This window comes from Geospiza fortis, unplaced genomic scaffold, assembly GCF_000277835.1.
Source record: "Geospiza fortis unplaced genomic scaffold, GeoFor_1.0 scaffold114, whole genome shotgun sequence".
Classification (NCBI taxonomy): domain Eukaryota; kingdom Metazoa; phylum Chordata; class Aves; order Passeriformes; family Thraupidae; genus Geospiza; species Geospiza fortis.
The window spans coordinates 2,803,735-2,825,605 of NW_005054383.1; the positions used below are offsets into that span (position 1 = coordinate 2,803,735).

The 21,871-nt window shown below is 54.4% G+C and overlaps 2 protein-coding genes across 3 annotated transcripts in view; one reads left to right on the plus strand and one right to left on the minus strand.

Annotated features, from left to right (window-relative positions):
• The first annotated feature begins 96 nt into the window (after window positions 1-96).
• PDIA2 (protein disulfide isomerase family A member 2) lies at window positions 97-3,317 on the plus strand. Its single transcript, XM_031060486.1, is given in 12 exon segments — window positions 97-331; window positions 703-753; window positions 756-899; window positions 1,196-1,329; window positions 1,409-1,546; window positions 1,620-1,736; window positions 1,815-1,940; window positions 2,018-2,212; window positions 2,538-2,658; window positions 2,763-2,944; window positions 3,024-3,107; window positions 3,199-3,317. Coding segments are annotated over 12 exon segments (1,608 nt in total). The 3' UTR covers window positions 3,280-3,317.
• A 546-nt stretch (window positions 3,318-3,863) lies between these two features.
• Window positions 3,864-21,871, minus strand: part of AXIN1 (axin 1) — an 85,601-nt gene continuing 67,593 nt past the window's right edge. The window contains exons 6-11 of one of the 2 annotated variants that reach the window (XM_014308756.2): window positions 20,944-21,081; window positions 15,003-15,556; window positions 12,564-12,740; window positions 11,746-11,991; window positions 6,400-6,570; window positions 3,864-5,564 (exon numbers count right to left, since the gene is read on the minus strand). In XM_014308756.2, the coding sequence (XP_014164231.1) occupies window positions 5,438-5,564; window positions 6,400-6,570; window positions 11,746-11,991; window positions 12,564-12,740; window positions 15,003-15,556; window positions 20,944-21,081 (1,413 nt within the window). In that variant the 3' untranslated portion in view covers window positions 3,864-5,437. The remainder of the gene's footprint in view (window positions 5,565-6,399; window positions 6,571-11,745; window positions 11,992-12,563; window positions 12,741-15,002; window positions 15,557-20,943; window positions 21,082-21,871) is intronic. The other variant, XM_005425216.3, reaches the window with a different exon arrangement.

Below are 21,871 nucleotides of genomic sequence, written 5' to 3' on the forward strand. Positions count from 1 at the left end.
AGCGGAGGGCCACGAGCCCCAGGGGACCTGCACAACCCGCCCCCAGGTCCCTTATCTGCGTCCTCCTCCCTGGACATCATCTCCAGCGCCGGCACCATGCGCGGCTGCGGGTCCCGGCTGGTTTGGCTGCTGGTGCTGTCGCTGGCCTGGCTGGGCCCGGGTTTGGGGGGCCAGGATGAGGATGAAGAGGTGATAGAAGAGGAGGAAAAGGAGAAGAAAGAGGATGAAGTGCTCTCAGATGAGATCAAGGAGGAGGACAATGTCCTGGTGCTCCATGAGCACAACTTTGCCCGTGCCCTGAGTGAACACCAGCTGCTGCTGGTGGAGTTCTGTGAGTGCCCCCAGGGCGGGCAGGGCAGAGGTGGGGCAGGGAATGTGGGCAGGGGGGACCGGCCTGGCTGAGTGTGGGCAGAACATGGACATGGACACAGGTACAGCAGGGCACAGGAGGTGGGGTGGGCAGGGGCAAGGCTGTGGGACAGAGGGACAAGAGCACAGGCCGTGTGACAGGGCATGGGATGGGGACAGACATGCGGAGCAGGACACAGGCAGAGCATGGGTGAGGGTGCTTAGCACGGGCGTGGGACACAAGAGATGGTGTGGGTGTGGGACAGGGGTACAGACTGGGGCTCAGTGTGCTCACACAGCCATTGGGCTGTCCCCACACCTGTGCCCATTATCAATGCTGTCCCCTACCCACAGACGCGCCGTGGTGTGGGCACTGCCAGCGGCTGGGGCCCGCCCTTTTCCACGGCGGCGAAATGAGTCCAGCCCAGCCCGGCTGGGCAAGGTGGATGCCACAGCACAGAAAGCCCTGGCCACTGAGTTCGGCATCACCTCCTACCCCACGCTCAGGCTCTTCCGTGATGGCAACCGCACCCACCCCCTGGAATACACGGGTAGGGCTGAGGCACCACACAGTGTCCCTGGCACCCATCGAGGGGGACACTGCCATGGGGCTGGGGCGGGTGGCAGGGGCTGATGGCCGATGGTGGCACTGTCCTTGTGGGGGTCACAGGGTGGTGATGGTGAGAGGGGTGGCCATGTCCTGGTGGTGATAACGGACAGGTGACAGTGTGATGTATGAGGTGATGATGGTGGGCAGTGCCACGGTGCTGTGGCGGGTGGCTGAGGTTGGTGGCACAGGGAGGGGTGGCAGCCTGGAGAGGGGTGCCAGGTGACATCTGTGTGCCAGGCCGTATGGACAGCCGGAGCATCGTGCTCTGGATGCAGCGCCGGGCTGGCCCCAGCGCCACTCTGCTGCAGGACACCGACACCATGGCAGCCTTCATCAACTCCCAGGACTTGGTGGCCACTGGCTTCTTCAAGGTGGGCTGGGGCTGGCTGGGGCTGGACCATGGCCGTGGCCGTGGCTGTGGCTGTGGCACTCACGGGTGGGGCTGTGCAGGACCTGAAGGGTGAGGCAGCCCAGGCGTTCTTCGAGGTGGCTGCTGAGATGGTGGACCTGACATTCGGCGTGGCAGAGGCAGCTGAGCTCTTCCAGGCGTACGGGCTGTCAGCTGACACCGTCTGCCTGTTCAAGAAGGTGAGGGGGTGGCAGGGGTGTCCTGGGGCCATCCTGTCCTCCCCTCAGCCCTCACAGGCCCCTGCCCTGGCAGTTTGATGAGAAACAGACAAACTTCCCTGTGGACCCGGCACGGGGGCTGGACACGGCCGAGCTCACGCAGCTGCTCCGCGTCCACAGCCTGCAGCTGGTGATGGAGTTCACCAAAGAGGCAGAGCCCGTCCCCAGCCCTGCCACTGTCCCCTGAGGGCTGTGGCTGTCCTGCCCTCATTCTCCTCCTCCTCCCCAGACGTCCAACCAGATCTTCAGTGCCAAGATCCCCCATCACATGCTGCTCTTCCTCAACAAGTCCTCACCGGAGCAGCTGTCACTGCAGGACGGCTTCAGGGCAGCTGCCGGTGGCTTTCGTGGTGAGGTGAGGTGGCCCATGGAAGGGACACAGAGGGTGGTTTTGGGACTCCCCAGGCTCAGTGTCCCCCGTTCCCTGCCCAGGTGCTCTTCGTGGTGGTGGATGTAACCGGGCACGGCGCTGATGTGCTGCCCTTCTTTGGCATGACCGCTGCTGATGCCCCCACCCTGCGCCTGGTGAGGATGAAGAACAACCGCAAGTACCAGATGGAGCAGGACAACTTCTCGGAGTCGGCCATTCGCACCTTCATCCAGGCGGTGCTGGACGGCAAGGTCAAGGTGAGGGCTGCAGCACCGATGGGCTCTGCCCTGTGGGGAGAGATGGGCTGTTGGCTCAGGAGCCAAAGGATGATGGATGGTTGTGTGGTGAACAGCAGGGACCTGTTTGCTGATGCTCCTGCTGCCAGGCATGAGGATTTGGGGATTGGTTATGGGCAAAGGGGGCAGGAGACTGCTGCCATGGAGACACACAGAGCTGGGATGGCAGCAGAGGGGAAGATGTTGTCCAAAAGGCAGCACAGGAACACACCCCAGCCTGCCCTGTGCCCCAGGGGCCTCTGGCACTGCTCAGCCCAGGCTGTGGCTGTCCTGACTGTCCCCACAGCCTCGCCTGCTGAGTGCAGAGCCCCCTGAGGACTGGGACACAAGGCCTGTTAAAGTCCTGGTGGGGAAGACCTTCGAGCAGGTAGCTTTCGATGAGACCAAGAACGTCTTTGTCAAGTTCTGTAAGTGCCACCCATGTCCCTCCCTGAGCTCTGCCGTGGGGCTCAGCCCCTCCAGGACAGTCCAGCCCTGTCCCAGCCCCCTGCTCAATGTGCCCACCCCACAGATGCACCGTGGTGCCCGCACTGCCAGGCCATGGAGGCCGCCTGGGAGGAGCTGGCCGAGCGCTACAAGGACCGCGAGGACATCGTCATCGCCGAGATGGACTCCACGGCCAACGAGCTGGAGAACATCACCATCCACGGCTACCCCACCCTGCACTACTTCCCTGCAGGGCCGGGCAGGAAGGTACGTGTGGGCACTTGTGGGGTCACCAGCACAAGGGGGACAGTGACACCCTCAGTGCCTTCCAATCCCATGGCTCCAGATGGTTGAGTATAAGAGCACCCGAGATGTGGAGACCTTCTCCAAGTTCCTGGAAAACGGGGGGACACTGCCTGAGGAGCCGCCGGTGAGTGAGGTCAGGGGCTGCACGATGGGGACAGGGACAGGGTCAGGCAGGGAGTGTGTGTCCCTCCATGCCTCACTGCTGCCTTCTCCAGGTGACCAAGACCGCTGGGAACAGCACGGGCAAGGAGGACCTGAGTGCGCCGCGGACGGACGAATCCCGGGATGAGTTGTGAGCTCTGTCCTCTCTGTCCTACTCAGGCATGTGTTATAAACCACCTGGAAACAATGTGGGCTCTGCTCTGTGTCTGTGTCTCCATGTGCTGGGAGCACCCACCTGTCCTGGGCATACAGCAGGGCCTGTGTCCCCCTGGGGCAGCTGCGCCATTGCACTGATCCTGGCAACCCTGCAGTGGCACCAGGTGGCCAAGGAGCTCTCCATGCTGGCCCTCGTGCTGCACTCGTGGGGTTCAGGTGATGGGGAACCAGCTGGGGTCTCTCCTTCATGACATACCAGACCCAGGCAATCCCCAGGAGCTGCTGTCACAGCCAAGGCAGACAACATGGGGTTCTACTGGCATGTAAGCCTGGCTTGTAGCCTCTGGCAACTCCAGCACTGTCCCCTCTCTTCTGAGCCATTCCTTCAGGGGCAACATGCTGGTCCTGCTGGGCCAGGATGTGCTCAGCCACCCCTCCATGGAGCTCAGAGCAGCCCCAGTCCCACCCTGTGCCCTTCACTAATCCTGCCCCATCCTCTGTCCATCCCAGAGGCTGCTGAGGGCCTGGGCCTGCTCCACAGGGAAGGAAAAAAAGCAGCAGGCAGTGGGATGTGGGGTTTTATTTCATTTTATCCAAGTACCTTTGAAAAGATCATTGTACAAGTCAGCACATGAGAATGCAGAGGAAATGCCGGGGCTGCACGGCCACTGTACATATTTACAGGGACCCCCCAAAAAAAAGGGGGGGACGGAAATCCCGGGCACGCCAACAACCTCACCAGACACACCACCATCAGAACTTCAAAAAACGGAGTCAAACCCCTCATGACACTGTTCCCGGGCTGAAAACATTTGCAGATTTTGCTGGACTTCACCCAGTGCTTTAGGCAAGTCCAGGCCGTGTTTAAAGGCACTCGGTGAGGTGTACAACAGGCACAGCCCACCCTGGCACGGTGCCATGGGCTCCAGGCAGCTCCACACTGCTGGGGCTGGGCTCTGAGCAGGGCAGTGCCACCCTGGGCCCCCGGGCTTTGGGGCCACCCCCGGGTGGGTGGGCAAGGGCTCCCTAAAGGAGCTGGCACAGAGCTGTGGCTGTGCTGGAGCAGCAGGGCCTGGGCTGGGCGAGGACAGGATGGGGGAGCACCAGCACAGCCCCGGCTTCCTTGCAGCTGAGTAAGGCCAGGAGGCCTCCCAGGGCTGCTGCTGGCCCTGCAGGAGCCACAAACTGGCATCAACGAACCCCTGGTGCACTGCCCCCTGAGACAAAAGACGCAGGACACATAAAAAGACATATTTTGTCTTCTCCATTACAGCTCTCCTAAAGAGAGCCCTGCCTAAAGCCAGAGCTTGGCCCAGGGGTCTGGGCATGTCTGCACCGGGCACACAGGAGCCAGAACTGCAGCACCCCCTGGGAAGCAATCCCTTCTCCATGGGGACACACAGGAGTGTGCCAGCTGTGGGATGCCAGCACCCAGCCTGGCACCCTGGCTCTGAGCTGCTCCTTGCCCCCAACAGGCAGTGACCCTTCTATCCCCTGGGGATTTACTCAGCTGCAAGGAAGCTCAGGGGGAGAAAAAAAAGACCCATCCTACCACGTCCAGCAGCTGAGCCTCCCGAAGGGCCACAGATGACTCCTTCCAAATGGCTCAATGGTCTTCACAGCCCCTTTGGAGCCCCTTCCACGCTGGTGGGGCGAGGGCAGCTCTACCCCGTGGTGCTCCAGAGCCATCCATGCTGGGAGAACGGGGCAGGGTGCCTGGAAAGCATGGAGCAGCCGAGTCTGATGGGTGGCTGTACACTTTGGGTGAGTTCTGCAGTACCTGTATGTTTTACATTTACATAAGAGCACTGTGACATTGGAAATATTTTCCTTTTATTACAATATATCAAAAATATGCAGCTTTAGTAAACAAGGTCATATTACACTTTCTAATGCACTGTACAATGCTACATTACACTTATATTCGGTATGGAGAGGGAGCCCAGGCTCCCACTGGCAGGTTTGTGGGGTGAAAGGGCATCCACTGGCATCCTGGAGCTTGCCCAGCTCTGTGCTGAAGGCGGAGCTGCCGCCCTCTGCCCTGGGCTCGCCTGGTGCCCGTGGTGGCAGCTCTGCCCCAGGCCTTCTCCTCCGGTCCCAGAGTCCTTCACAGTCCTGTCCCCACTGCCCTGGAGCCTAATCAATCTTCTCCACCTTCCCAATGATCTTCTCTTCGAAGATGGGCAGGATGGTGTCATCCTCCCTCACCTCCTCGAAGACCACACCACAGTCGAACTCGTCGCTCACTTTCTTAAAGTAATACCTGAAAAAACCAGAAATGTGGAAGGGGGAGAGGGGAAAAAAAGCAGGTGAATGGTCATAGGGCACCATGATCCCCAAACCTGGGTACAGCCCCTCCATGGCTCTGAGCTCATGGAGCACAGGAAGCTACTGCCCCAGACATGGAGGGCACTGAGGCCACACTCCTGCCCCTGCCCTCAGCAGTGACACAAGAAGTGGTCAGGATCCATGTTAGCATGGTCAGGAGCTCCAGCCCTGAATCCAAGCCCATTCACAGCTCTCCCAAAAGCAGTGGCCGAGGCAGCTGTGTGGATGGAGGCAGGCTTTCCCATGGCAGCTTCTACTTGGAAGCGGGAACTTGGAGAGCTCCACACCCCCCACCCACACGTCTGATGGCTTTAGGACTCTGGCATGACCCAACCTCCCTGTCCTCACCAAAGGGAACTCTGAGAGGAGCAAAACCACCTCTGAATGTAGAGGGTCCCCACAGCATCACTGAGCACTGACTGCACCTACACAGGAACCTGCAGGGCAGCTCAGCAGCTCCTGCTGGAGGTGCAAACCATGACACAGGACATTCCTAACACAAAACCCAACCTCCCTCTCCCCTGCTCACCTGCCTGTTTCCCAGCCCAGGTGCCCTGGCCATGCTGCCACATCCCCAGCACAGCATGGCCAGAAGAAGCCCTCCTGACCCACCATCACCCACCCTCCTGACTCTCCTGACCCACCTCCACCCACCCTCCTGACCCACCTCCACCCACCCTCCCCTTTGTGGGGACAACTCTGCTGTGTTCTGGCAGTGTCACCTGCCAGGGGTCACCAACAGCTGCTGGCAGGCTGGGAGCAGCCCTTACCTGTAGTTCCCTTTCTTGGTCAGCAGCTCCTTGAACTGTCCCAGGGTGACCACGCGGCCCTTGACCAGGGTGCGGTAGGGGATGGGCTCCCCACAGAAGTAATAGGCCACCACGATGTTCTCGCAGGGCTGCGCCGCGCCGCTGCCCGGCCTCTTCTGGGGCTTCAACCTGCTGAGAACACACACAGGGACCTGCTCAGGGCCAGCCAGGGGGCTCCCAACCATCCTGCTGGGCACCTGGCAGGGCTCGGGGCTGCTGGGTGAAGAAGCAGGTCAGGAATGCAGTGCAGTCCTTGAGCCCTGCCTGCAGCTCTCCAGGCACACAGACGCACACCAAGGTTGGTCAAGGAGCACTTGGAAAGGCTGAACGAGGCCAGGACACAGCTACAAGGAGGGTGCAGGCTCTAACTCAGCCCCCTTGTGCTGTCTCCAGGCTTGGAGAGGGTACAGCCCTCCTCACAGCATGGTTTGGGGAGTCACTGGCAAAGCAGCTCAGGCCAAGGCAGCAGAGCCAGGTCACCATCACCTCCATCACCATCTCACCATGCTCCTGGTGCCCACCAGCACACAGGGCTGGAGCACCATCCCACAGGGGATGCATCATGCAGATAGTGCCCAGACTGCTTGGCATTATTGTCACCATGGCCAGAGGAGCCCAGCAGGACCTTCCAGTGGCCCACATCTGCAGGCAGGATGCTCCTGCACCCCACAGCTCCCCTGGGCACCTCTCCCAGAGTACCTGGAGGTCTGAGGGGATGGAGCTCCCAGCATGACATGTCCTGGAGACTCTGCTGCCTGCCCTGTCCATGCAGGGTGCCAAGGCAGCTGCCATCCCCAAAACCTCAGTGACTTTACACCTCCTGTGTTTTCCCAGCTCTCAAAATGCTGGTCTGGTCTTTGCTTCCAGCCCACACACCAGGTTCAGCTATGTGGTGCCATCACTAGACTGAAACTCTCAGCCCAGCCCTCACCCATTTACAAAGACAGACAAAAGCAAGAATAATTCAGCTCAGGGTACTTTGCCCTTCTCAGAGCCTTTCATCTGGGGTGCTGAAAACACTGCACAAACATTGGAGCAGCCTACACAAATTGGTACCTTGGCATGCGTGGTCTGAGCCAGAGGCAGCCTTCCCTTTCAAAGTCACATAAAACACATTTGGCAGCTTTAAAAAAAATATTTTAAAAGCACACTGGATAAAAAAAGATGATTTTGTATTTACATGACTGGAAAGTTGCTGTAAAAACCATAGAATCTGCCAAGCACATGAGGTAATCGCAGTTTTGGAAATGACTCTGACCTTAACCTTTAAACAGTGGCTGGCGGGCAGAGCACCTTCTCATGGTGTGCCCACATAAACACTGGCACTGCAAACCAACACCAGACACAGCCTTTCCACCTCTTCCTACAGGCATGAGAGGTCTAAAGTTCAGCTGAACAATCTTCCGGGTGCCTGCTCTGCCTGTGAGACCTTTGGAGAAGATGCAGCAGCCTGAGAGGGAAGGGTCTGCTCCTGGTGCCAGCAGAGCTCCCCGAGCCTCTCCCATCCCTGTATCAAAATACAGGATGCCCTTTAGCTAGAAAAACATTAAGGAATTGAGTCATCCTTGGAAAAAAAATACAAGGCATTTCAAGGGAAAATGGGTCATAAATTCAGGCAAATTCAGTGAATCCTGTGAGCCAGAAGTTAATTGAAGGGGTTTGGAAAACCTCAAAGTCCCTAAGCTTCTCTTAATCCTGGTAGAGACAAGTCATGACTAAGAGAGGGCTGCTGTGTGCCTGGGGACACGGTGACGAGCCTGGAGCAGGAGCAGAGCTGCTTCCTCAGGGCTGCTCTTCTCCTTTGCCTGAGGAGATGGAGAGGACAGGACAGCTCTGAGCTCTGCTGTGGCAGAAGCAGGAGGGGATCTGTGCCAGTGGCTGACGTGTCCTTCCTCCTGCTGTGCACTTCACACCTGAAGGGCCATTCCTGAACGTACTCAGCCCGACTCCAGTGAGATGTGCCCTGAAAATGATGCCTGAAGTGATGCCCAAAAATGATCCTGACAGACAAAGAGGGGAGACTGACCAGCCTTTAGCTCCCTAAGCCTTCCTTTTTCCCCTTTTTGAAAATGGGGGCTATGCTTTCCCTTTTCCAGTCAGTGGGAACTTGTCCAGACTGCCATGACTTCTCAAATATGATGGACAGTGGCTCAGACACTTCATCCACCAGTGTCCTCAGGCTCTGTGGGTGGATTTCATCAGGTCCCATGGACTTGTGCACCTTCAGGCTCTTTAGATGGTCTCAAACCTCATCTTTTCCTGCTGTGGGTGGTTCTTTTTTCTCCCAGTCCCTGCCTTTGTCTGTGACTCAGGTGCTGTGGCTGGAGCACTCACTGCTGAATACCAAAGCAGAAAAGCCATTGAGTAGCTCAGCCTTGTGCATGGCCCAGGTAAGCAGCTCTCCCATTTCCTCCCAGACAGGGCCCACATCTTCCCCAGTCTCCCTTTTATCACCAGTGTACCAAGAGAAGATTTTCCTGTTGCTTTAATTCCATCAGCAGAACTCACACACACCCCAAACTGCAGCCACAGAACTCTAGCAGGCTGAAGCAGAGCTGATGAATATGGAATCACTGACACAGTGATTACATTGTACATCCACTGACAATGTAATTTTCCAAGAGCTCCCCTAAGGAGAATGAAACAACACAACTGTCTCCACTTTCGTCATTGCCAAGAGATCTCCTGAGACCTTGGCTTGCACATAAAGGCCATCAGAGCGACTCTGAGCCCTGCCTCATTAAATCTGCCACCTGCACCCATCTCCTGGGTGTCAGTGTGACCCAGAAATACTGCCAGGTACCACGCCCTGCCCCTTCTGACATCACCTCCCACTGCTGTGTTTGTCACAAGCACAAAATACCATCCAGCAGGGAAACAGCAGCACTCATCCCCCTCACTGCATCTGCATCCCAGTCCTGACCCAAGCTGTGCATCCCACCAGTGCTGGGACAGGGAACCCACGGCTGGTTTGCAGCACCAATCCAACCTTGCTGTGATGCAAAGGTGTTCAGCTGGCTCCAACTCAACCCTGGGGCTGGAGCGCTCTGCAAAGCCCAAAATGCACCCAGTAGATGTTATCAACCATCAGTTCTGCTCCTCTTCCAATCCTGGGCCAACACAATTAATTCCAAAGTGATCCCATGCTAAATGTTCTCCCTGCTCACAAAAAATCCTTTCTCTGAGGAGCTGGTATTAATTACTGCAATCCAGCTGTGAAATGTGAGACTGAGCTACAGGAAATGGCTCAAAACCTGTCTGCCCATGGAAAAACCTGATGGTCACTGGGACACCAATGCTGGGCACTGGTGTGCTGCTGGATCTGCAGGTCATTAGCACTGGATGGTCAATCCTGAATTGCTTGCCAGCAGCAGCCAGGTTGCTACCTCAGAGATCAGGGTCATTCCAAATGCTGTGAAATAGGGAGTGAAATGATTTTTCTGGAAGAATATTCACAATTCCCAGCACAGTCACTGCAGGTGCCTCACTGATTTCAGTGGGGCAGTGCTGGGGTGGGAGCAGGGCTGCTGCAGGGGGCAGTTTGGGGGGAAGGCCACCGCTGGGAGGGCTGTGCCAGAGGGGAGTGGCTGCAGAGCTGGAGAACCGTGCTGGCAAGGCCAGTCTGGCTGTAGAAAGCTGGCACGGTGTGCTCTCCACCCACAGCCAGCTCAACTGGAGCCTCAAGGACACCTCTGGGCTCACCTCCACCTCTCTGTGCTTCCCCAAGGCTATTGACAAACCTGGGACACTGGCTCCAATTTCCCAGAGCTCTCCAAAGCTCCTGACTGAAATAAATGGTGTTTTCATGGGAGCTCCTCTCCCAGTTTCAACTTTTTTCTCACTGAGCTGTGGGATCTATTTCAAGGTGGGCTCCTGGGCTAACCAGAGCAGGAGCTTTCTAAAAACTCAGGTGTGCTGCAGCTGTAGCAGCCACTCCTACCAAAATCCAGCTCAGAGACTTCAACATCCAGAAATCTTTGGCTCCCTGGGGACCACTGCATCCATTTTTGCCTGCTACTGGACACAGACACATCCACTTTTCATAAGCAGTTCCCCACTGGTGAATGCCACTCTGGTTTTCCAGGCATAGGGCAGGGCTGGGGGATCACTGCATCACTGGGAGAGGAGCCAGACCTCGTGGAGAGGCAGTGGAAACAGAGCAGCCCAGCACTGGGACTGCTCAGCCCATCCTGCTGCTGGCATGCCTGGCATTTACCACACACCATGCGCTTCCTCTGTAAGCCACTCCTATAATACAGGCCAAATTAGTGCCAGAATATTAATTGCATAGCCCAGGCTGCTCTTTTCAAAGTGTGTACAGGCATTTCTGGGGAAGGTGCATGAATTTAGTACAACTATAAATGACTCTACTAATAAACCCTATCCAATTACACACGCCAAAGGTAGATCACATAAACTTGGCTTAACCTGGCTTGGGAAAGCCCTCGAATTACCTGGCCTTCAATCAACGCTCTGACATGAATACACAGAAATCTGCTACGTGGTCACTGCAAGCAAAAATAACTGGAGCCTGTCAATTAAGAGCTTCTTTTTTAAATTATATGTGTGTTTCTACGAGTCAGACCACAAAGTGTCAAGCTTTCAGAGGACAGCTGGAGAGCTGTGAAAGGTTTTTTAATGGACAAAGTGCTTTTAGCTGTTAACAGTAATTATCTAGCACTTCCAAAATGCTTTTCACCAGAGAGCTCCATGTGCCTTGCAAATGATGTCTCCTGAAAGATAACACAGAGCAGGAACATGAGCTCTGCAACAGCCATTAAGCTGAGTCACAGGAAGATGCAGGGACTTGGATATGGTCATGCAGAGTCAGAGCTGCTGCAGGAGGGCTCCAGCACAGAGCTCTCATCCAGAGGCCACCAGCAGCCTTTGCTGGAAGCTTGTGTGAGATGGAGATAAAGAGCACAGACAGATTTGTCTTCTGCACTTAATTCTGCTGCATCCTGAGGAATTCTGCTCCTGCACCAAGCTCTGAAGTCATTGTGTGACTGTGAATGAGTGGAGAGCCAGCAAGCATCAGGGCAGAGAGCTGTCCCAGCCATGCCCCTTCTAGATGTGCTCCCTCTGCCCAGCCCCTTCCCATCCAGCCACAGATCACAAGCCCATGGTCTCAAGGTGGGTTTTGCCATTTGCACCATGTCAGAAGGACAGAGGGAGACTTCTCTGACCTCTCTGCATGCTGGAGACCAGAGCAGAGGCCATGGCCATCCCTCAGAGCAGAGGCCATGGCCATCCCTCAGAGCAGTCTCTCCCAGCCCTCCCACACAGAATCAGACCATAACATCCTACCTTTGCTTAAGGGGGAGCTTTCCAGCCCTTTTTTCCTCCTCTTCCAACCTCCTGCGAGCTTCCTCCAGCTGGGTGAGAGGGTTGGGGGCCGGGTTGGGTGGCATGGTGGGATCCTGGATGAAGGGGTGGGAAGGCTGCACGACGTTGCGGAGCTGGGCGCTGACCCAGGGGTGCACCGTCACCGGCCGCTCGATGGACAGTGGCCGCACCAGGTCGTGGGACAGCTGCTTCTTAGCACCTGAAGAGCTGCACACAAACACCAAGGGTTCACATGGAGCACTCAGATGCTCTGCATAGACACACAGCCATTCCCAGATGGACCTGCTGCTGGATACAGGCACCACTGGGAAGCTCCTCACAGCACGGCTTTCAACGGTGCGACACCAAAATCTAAAGGAGATTTTGAGCAAGTCCTGAGACCACCCCTGAAACAAACCCCACAGACAAATGTGAGGGTTCCCATCAATCCCATACTTAAAAATGAACTCAGGAAAAGGCAGCTCCATCTTTTGTGGCATTCTCCCACAGGATGCCCTCCCCTGCCTACCATGTGCCATGTTATCCACCTTCAACCACAGCAGCAATTTCCAAGATTGCCCTGGGGCTGCAACCTCCTGCCTCGACCATGAGTTATCCTTCAGAAACAACAGCCCTCACAGCCCCTGAGTAATCCTCAGTCTCCCAAGGGTCTCCACCCTTGTGTGGTGGATTCTTGCCTTCCCAAGATGTCTGGGAGCAAGGCAGCCTGCTGACACATCTCCCTTGTGCAGGGGATGCAATACAAGAGTGTTGTTATCCCTTGTTCTGCCAGCCCTTACCCATGGTTTGTTTTCTTATGCCTGCTGATCTCCTTCTCTCCTTCTATGATCCACTGAAGGATCTTCTGGTTTTTCTCCACGTCTTCAGGAGATCCTGGCATCTCATAGTTGGCACCATCACTTTTCCCTGAATCGGTCTTCTTAACATTCCTTTTTGAGAGCAGACTTGCTTTCCCACTGCAAGAACAAAGCTTGGGACATTAGTGCTTTGCTTATGCCAACCACCAGAGGGGCAGAGGATGGACACATCTATCTCCAGACATGGACAAAAAATGTGTTTAAACAGACCCACAGCTCTATCAAAGCTCAAATCATCTATGTCACAGTTCAGGCTAAGAGTAAGACTACCTAGACCCGGGCACAGTAACTTCTGTGCCCAACAACCTGTGGGGAGAGGAAGGTTCTCCTCTGGTCAAATGAACCATGGCAAGATCTCCTGCCATGAGGAGGGCTGTGTTAAATCCCCAGCTCTTTGCTCAGAGCAGGAGGTTATCCATTGTCTGTCTCTCCATGCCTGACCACTGCTTGAAACCCAGGCCCTTCCTATCACCCCCAGGTTCACTGATACCCCAAACCCTGACTTGCCATGCCCAGAGTTTGCTTCTCACCCTCAACTGAACGAGGCTTCACCTCAAGGTGGAAGATCACATACCAGCAGGGTGAAGCCCAGCCACCTCAACCTCCACATCCAGAGGGAAGCCAGGCAGCAGCCAACCCTGGCTACACCTGTGGCTGCAGCAAAGGCTCCTGCAGGAACACCATGGTACACATGGCCATGTGCCCAGCCAAGCTGTCCCATGCTCAGGAGGCCATGCAGGATTCCCCTGTGCTGGCTGTCGTCCCATGAGACTCCCACTGTCCTAATCATCCACTTGCTCTACTGCACAGGACCTCACTCCTGCATGGTCACTAAAAACACAGGAAAAACAACTTGAGCACCACAGAGGAGCAGCAATCCCTTGGATAGCTTTGCTGATTTTTTTTTGGAAAAAGCCTGTGGAGGAATTGCTGCAGATCTACAAAGGCAGGGCAAGCTGACAACTTCTCTGCTTCTCCCAACATGAGGACTACTGGGTATCAAATGCAACTCCACAGCATCAGGTTCAGTGCAAACAAAATAATGCTGTTTTCTGCAGGTTGTCATTGACCCACAGACACAGTCATGGGGGGCTGGGGGAACAGAACACAGCTGGGTTCAACAAAGAGTGAGAGAAGCCACCACAAGAGACTGCTGGCTGCCAAACAAGACCATTTGGATGCAAATCCTTGTCTTGTGAAGCTTCTAATTCAGGGACTGCCAGGAACTGGGAGTTTGTGCCAGAGGAAGGACAGCTCTGAGTGTGTCCTTTAAAAATCTCATTAAATATATACTGTAGCTGCTGCTAGAAGGAAATCTTGTGTCTAGATGGGGCTTTGGGTTGCCCCAGCATGGCCAAGCTCATCTCTGCTGAAGCAACAACCCTTTCCCCATACAAACATGGTGGATTTAAGTGCCTCTCCCTCCTGAAGAGCAATTTGCTTTGGCTGCCTCTGCACTCTGCCTCCCTCCTGCCACCCCAGAAAGCTGATCCTGACTGCTGCAGACCCTGCCAACCTGCCTTCACTAACTGTCCCACCCCTGGTACACTGCAAAGAAACATCCCAAAGCCTCAGCCCTGGGGAGCCAGACACCCTCAGGGTGAGCACAGCTTTCCCCTGTGGCTGCTCCATCCCTCACCATGGGTAGCCCTGAGCTGCACTCCCTGCTTTGCAGTCACCCAGCAACAGGACCAGTAAAACCTGCCACAGAAAAGGAGCTCCCCCCTCTGCTTGCAGAATGGAAGGGATGGAGGAATTCAAATGGCCAAAGAAAGACAGACAACAGCCTGCAATGCAGCCAAATGGCCTTTCTGGGCAGAGGGTGTTCTACCCTGGAGAACATCCCCTTGGGACTGGCTGCAAGGGCAGCACTGCAGCATCCACTGCTTTGTCAGGAAGGGAAAGGAGCCCTTCTGGTGAATGGGTTCAGCCTTGCAACAAATAAGATGAGGTTTTTGTCCTCTCATAAACACCTTAAGAGAGCTGTTTCTATTACCCAGACCTCGAGACACAGCCCCACCATCCAACTCCAGGTGCATGGAGAAGCAGACCAGCACCTGCAATTTCTAAGAATCTCCACTGCTTTAAGGAGCAGAAAATCTATTTTAGAACCAAGGCAAATAAAAATCCTGGTTAGAGGGTGTCTTTCAGTACCAGATCACAGAGATAAAAAGGACTGTATAGAGGTTATCAGGGCATATCCATTTCTGAAGGGGAAGAGCCCTCAAATGATATCCCAGCATAAGCTCACACAGGAAAAGGCTGAACTGCTGTTTCCCTGACATGCTACAGCCTGTTCATGGAAGAGCTTCCTACAGAAGTCGTGGCTTTGGGAATCCCACTGGGTGTTCCTTGACTCACCTGTAGCCTAAAGAGTCCATGGGGACAGGGGCCATGCCCAGGTTTTCACTGTAGTTTCGTGACTTTGTTGCATAGTTATGAGAATCTACATTCCAAGCAAAGCTGTTCTGCACTCGCTGCGTGGCCTCAGCCTCAATCTGCTCTTTTGGTTTCATCATGCTGTGGTGATGGATGTGGTGGTAGACATGTTTATGGTGGTATAAGTTAGCTGCATCCAGTTTCATTCCTGATTTTGTAGCGTGCTTGCCATGCCCTGGAGGAATTGTTCCCAGTGTCCCTGACAGCTTTCCTAAGTGGCCACTTTCTGGGGACCGTGGCTTAGGAGAGTGACGGCCAGGTCCTGGAGATTGGCAGCCTGGGGTTTTCATCACACGCTGCACGTGCTCATCCAGGATGCTTTCGGGGTTTTCCTCATGGGCATCTCTCATCTGCATCCCAGCACAGCCCATCTCAGCATAACGAGGAGCAAAGTGATGGAAGGCTTGGGCAGAAGGCATCTTGTGGCTCATGCCTGAGGGACCAGAAGAGATATCTGCATCCTCACCTTCTTCTTCCTGCAAGAAACACAGGGACAGTCAGAGAATGACAGCAGAGTGGTGGAAGGGGTCCCTAGTCCCACCTTCTCTTGCAGCAGGACTGCTGCTAACCCTTAGGCCAGGCCTGCTTTAGTCCAGTCAGATCCTGAAAACCTTTAAGATTATGGAGGTCCACCATCCCTCTGGAGACCTGTCCCAGACTGACAGGATGCTCAAGCCAAGCCTGTGCAGTCTGGCTGCCACTGAGCAGAGCAGCTCAGGTCGCTGTATCTTCTTCTGGAGCCACCATTAGCAATGTTCTCCACACACCTCCCAAGGAGCTCTGCCAGGCAGCCCACACATCACAACCAGGCTTACAAACACAGCTGACAAGCATAACAACTCAACTGGAGCAGGCACAGCCTTACTCCAAGTCCCCTGAAGGTGGTTCTGCAACCACCAGCAGCAGAAACAAAACTTACCACAGAGTACCTCCAGCTTCCTACGTGCCTTTGGTAAGGCACTGCTTCGAAGCCCATCAGATAAAGCCCACAGCTACAGGATATGCAGCAAATCAGTTCTGAGTCAGGTGAGACCAGGGGGGTTTTCTCACCCAAATGACTGTTCCACAAGGCAAGGCCAAGACAAAGCTTGTAACAGGAAGGAGCAAGTGAAGGTCGACAGCTGCATGAATGGCTTTGGAAATCAAACACTGATTTCTCCTGGGCATGCTAAGGCTGGAGTGAAACACTTCGTGCAGATAAAGAAATGGGTTGGAACTAACTAACTGCTTGTTCTTGCAGCTCACACTGGTCTAGGACATGCTGTTAGTGACTCTTAAGTCCTTGCCAGGAAGAATTAAACTCGTCCATGCTGACAGCCACAGTTTTGATGCTGACGGACTATTTTACGCTCCAACATAAACTCAGGTATTTATGAAGTTTCTCTATTGGAAGTCAGGATTCCTATTTGTTTTAATTACATAAGCATGATTCCAGTGAGTCCTTTAATCCTGCTCTTTTCCTCCTTTGGCACAGTAAAGAAATCAGTTGCAGGGTATCTCTGCCCTGCCAGGTAAATGCATCTACTGGAAAACACTGACTCCCATCAGCTCTGCCTGTCAGATGCCATCACCCACCACTTGCTAACCAGCTTCAAAGTCTCAGCTGCCAACCACACAGCAAGAAAGCAAATAACAGACTTCCTCCCAGTGTCACACCTGGGGGTTCAGGCCTGAAGCAGGGACAACACCAGGCTTTGTAAGCCTGGGGGTGTGACACGATGCTGGTGTCTGGAGGGGACACAGCACTCAAAGATCACTCTGAGGAGCTTCAGAAGCACCTTTCATCTACAGCCACAGGCCACAGATCACCAGCCACCAGCCCTGGGCACTGAGCTCAGGGACAAGGCATGGTGAGGGATGTGCTGATTACATCCCTGCCACTGAGGAGAGCATTTATCAGCAGCTTGTGATACCCAGGACACCCTCAGCACTTGGGAGGCTTCATGAGCTGGTACCTCCAAAGTTTGAACACCAACTGATGTGCAGGGCAGGGCCTGATCCTGGCACAGATCCCTGAGGAATGGCAGCATGTCCTTTCTGCTCAGCCCAGAACTCTGGCAGTGCTGTCACACCTGAGCAGGGTGGCATGAGGGTGAGAGCCTAGGCTGGTCCACCCAAATGGGTGCCTGGGATTTGGGAAATCCTCTGGCTGCCCAGAACTCCATTTTGCAGGTAATGTGGACTTTTGCTTCAAGAAAGAGAAGTCAAGATGGGCTAAAGGGAGAAAAGGCTCTCTCAGTTCATATTAGCTCAGCTCATCTGCGTCACTGAGCAGATCTGGATCCCAAGCAGGACCACAGGCAGGAGCAGTTGCTCTTGGGGTGGGTCTGTGGGGACCCCCAGCACTGGCTTCAACCTCCCATCAAGCAGGAACACCCCAACAGTGACACAACAGCAGTGAATGAAGGAATTGGGGTGCTTATCCCAACCTGCTGTCTTTCCTTGAGCAGGGCAAGGCTATAGGAACCAATTCTGCTGAATCTTTTCACTGTGCTCAGACTGCAGTGAAAAAAACAACAACATGGTGTGGGCTCTGGAGCTGTGCTCTGGGACCTTGCTGTGGGGACCTGGGCAAGGCCTGGCAGTGAGCTGGGCAAAGCTTGGTGGGCATCTGGCCAAGGCCTAGAAATGAGCCTGGTGGAGATCTGGGCATAGCTTGGCAGTGAGCTGGGCAAGGCCTGGCAAGAAGCTGGGAAGGGCTTGGGACGGAGTTGGCCACAGCCTGGCAGTGATGTTGGCACAGCTGGGCAGTGACCCTGGCACAGCCTGGCAGTGACCCTGGCACAGCTGGGCAGTGATGTTGGCACAGCTGGGCAGTGACCCTGGCACAGCCTGGCAGTGACCCTGGCACAGCCTGGCAGTGACGTTGGCACAGCCGGGCAGTGATGTTGGCACAGCCGGGCAGTGACCCTGGCACAGCTTGGCAGTGACCCTGGCACAGCTGGGCAGTGACGTTGGCACAGCTGGGCAGTGACCCTGGCACAGCTGGGCAGTGACCCTGGCACAGCCTGGCAGTGACCCTGGCACAGCCTGGCAGTGACGTTGGCACAGCCGGGCAGTGATGTTGGCACAGCCTGGCAGTGACCCTGGCACACAGCTGGGCAGTGACCCTGGCACACAGCTGGGCAGTGATGCTGGCACAGCTGGGCAGTGATGCTGGCACAGCCGGGCAGTGACCCTGGCACAGCCTGGCAGTGACCCTGGCACACAGCTGGGCAGTGACCCTGGCACACAGCTGGGCAGTGCCCCGGGCGGGCAGGTGGCACTCGGGGCGGGCAGGGAGCGCCGCTGCCATCGCCACTAGATGGTGCTTGGTTGACGCGCTGCTGTCACAGAGCTCCTCCAGCAGCTCCCGCAGCAGCCGCGGGCAGAGCTGCAGCTCCAACTTCGCAGAGTGCTGAGCTATTTTTACTCCCAGCAGGGCTGGGGGTGCCCTTCCCTCTGAACGAGGAGCTGAGAGCTGCACCGATGAGCCACAGGCAGCGATTCCTCGCTGGAATCCTCCTCCTCTGCCTCCCCCCGGTCCCACCCATCAGGCTGCTGCTGCTAAGCACCAGAGCCTCTTCCATCACCACGCAAATGATCTCTAGTCAGGCAATGTTTCATGTTCAAATACTGAGAATCTCACTGGTGGCTCTGCTTCCCCCTGGCTTATTTTCCATTTGTTCATTTCAGAGTGATCTGTATGATCCAATACTGATCTCTGGGACAGCAGATTCCATTCACGGACACGAGGCTGAAGTGTCTCAAAAACTAATATGGGAACATGCACATCCTCTAATCCTCTCCTACGTCTCTCAGAATAATTAGTGAATTCAGCATTTGCTTTTTGGTAAAGCAAAAACCTGACAGTCTTTTCAGTGAAAGGCATTTGGCTTCAAATCAGATGCCTCCTCTCAATGTTACAGCATCATGAGGCTTTGAAAGGGAACCTGCAGGCTGCTCGTTAGAGGGGAGAAAAATTCTTTTCCCTTGGTTTTTGCAAAATATTTCCAGCTTCTCTGTTAGGCTGGTAACTGCCCAGTGTGACTAATGCCCCTGGTTTTCTCTGTGCTGCTGTGCAGTGAGCCATGCAGACCTGGGAAGAGGTTACCCTGCAGCCCTGGTGTTCAGGTCACAGAAAAAAGCCCTGTGATCTATCAGGATTCCAGTTCTCCCTCTTGCTGATACCAGCAGCTCCTGCACCTTGAGTGCTGACCTAAAAAAGCTACAATTGCTTACTCTGAGTTTTTCCTGAATGGCTAATGCCAGATGCCAGCCAGTCAATGAAATACATTCTGGAGACAGCAAAGAGGTTTAATATATAGCATTAGTGGGAGTCCTGGGTTTAAAAATAGATTAAGTCACACAAAAATGTGTTTAAACAGACTTAAATATATTCTCTGGCACATAGGTATTTGCTGATTTTATGGTATTGCTACTGGCAGCTTCTTCAAGGAGGCAGAGGGCTGGGATAATGTAATTTAGTGCAGGTGGGGGCTGCAATGGAGCCATGGGAAGAGGGGGAGGAGAAGGAGGAAGTGAGTTCTAGGACTGTGTTAGCAGAAAATGCTGCTGGGTTACACTGCCTTTGTCTAGAAAGCAATAACCACCAGACAGGAGAACAGTGCAATTCCAGAAGAACAGGAATCTAATCCCAAAATAGCACCTGGCTGGCCTTTTCTGGCTGGATGCAGAGGTGGAGGGAGTTTGCTGGAAAACACCTGCAGATGGATGGGACCTTACAGATCCTTCTGCCTTCCTCTGTTCTCTGCATTTGAAATGCAGATGCAGTTTAAAGCCAACACTACAACCTACAGCTTTTTCCTGTTCAAAGAGCTACCAGATGAGCATTTTAAAATACTCCCAACGGGGCTGAAGGTTCTTTCCTGGAGCCCCAGAAGCTCAACCTCCCTGAAAGCACAGAGCCAGCTGAGCCAGGCACCAACACCTCTGCTTTAAGGGAGGGCTGCAGGTTACAGAGCAGGTTACACTGAACTAGTGATGCTCAGTAACACCATGGTGTCCTCTGGGATCTCTCCTCTATCCCCACCACAAGATGTGCAGGTACCCATGAGATGCAGTGCCTCAGAAGAAAAGCTGTGGTGTGAACACTGCTGAACAGGGGTCTCACACAGGGAATTCCAGATGACCAGGACCTCACTCTCTCCCTCTTGAAGCTTGTTGTAGAGCTAAAGGCCTTGCACATTTCCCATGGTTCATCTAACAAATCCTCAGGCTCTGGGGCCCCAGCAGCAGCAGGGCTCAGCACTCAGTGCCACTGGTTAGGTATCCCAGGGGAGTCAGTGAGTTTATTCTGCCCAGGGAAAGTTTTTCACTGCCACACCTGACCACTTTCAAAATTTGTAGGATGTGCTAGGCACTGATGGGCAGAACCCTTTTGGTTGTGGTAGAAATGGCCTGATAGCAGAACACAAACACCCCCAAGCATAACATCATCTGTCATCTGGTTACTGTTTGTGGGGGAAACAGAGATCACACAAAACCTCCAATGGGAAGGTGAACCCCTCTTACACAGTCCCCAGGGATTGCTCACAAACTCAGGAGAGCCAGGGTACCAAAGAAAGTGATAGAGAGCATCCACAGCCTCTGAGTGATGGCAGAAATGGGCACTGCTGAGCCATGGCTGGCATTTTACACAGGGAGGGAGCAGTGGAGCTCACAGAGCCCTGCATGGATGGGGGAACAGCACTGTGGAAGCTGCAGGGGCTACAGGAGCCTCCAGGAGCCCTGTGCCACTGATGCCCACAGCAGTGGAGCAGGGAATTGGCCACCCCAGCTGCTTGCCCAGCAGCTGAAAGCTCCCAGTGGTACAGGGTAAGCAGAGTGCCAGGCTGGCAGAGGAGATAAGGAGATCACTGACCGCTCGAACGCGTTTAAGGCGCTCCTCTAACTTCTCCTCTGCTTCACGTTCCTTCTGCACTTCCTCCAAACGGTTGATCAGCTCCGCAGCAAACTTCTCTGGCTCCACGTGGATATCCTTTGGCATTCGGTAGGTTCGCTGCAGGGAGAGCACAGCACAGGATCAGTGAGGAATCCCAGGTTCCTGGGGAGCCTCTGAGAACTGGAAATGCCGGTCGCTGCCCTGGGAGCTGGGGGAGGACAGGCTGGCAGGCACTCAGCTGCAGCTCAGCACCTGGGGGCCTGGAAGCTGAGCCACCACCTCCACGAGTTCCTCAGCTGGCACCAGCTCCACACACCACCCTGTCACAGACATGTTTTGTGAAAAATCCGTTCTTTAGGATTTTTTTCTCTTGAGGAGCTGAGGAGCTTCAAGAACAAAATGTAAACAATGATTATCTGTTGCTGTGGAATGCAACAGGTGCATCTTTGATTAGTCCATGTTACTTGTTTCTAATTAATGGCCAATCACAGTCAGCTGGCTTGGACTCTCAGATTCAGGAGCTTTTGTTATCATTCCACTTCTTTCTCCTTTGCTTGCTAGCCTTCTGATGAAATCCTTTCTTCTATTCTTTTAGTATAATTTTAATATATATAGATAATAAAATAATAAATCAAGCCTTCTGAAACATAGGAGTCTTGGGTTTAAAAATAGATTAAGTCACACAAAAATATGTTTAAACAGACTTAAATATATTCTCTGGCACATAGGTATTTGCTGATTTTATGGTAGAGTCAGATCCTCGTCTCTTCCCTAGTCCTAAGACCCCTGTGAACACCACCACACCACCCCATCTAAGGGAAAGGTTTTCTGGAGCTGCAATTCAAAAAGATCTTTTTGGTACCAAATTCCACTCAGGGATAGAAGTGCTTGCTTTTTTCCCACTGGA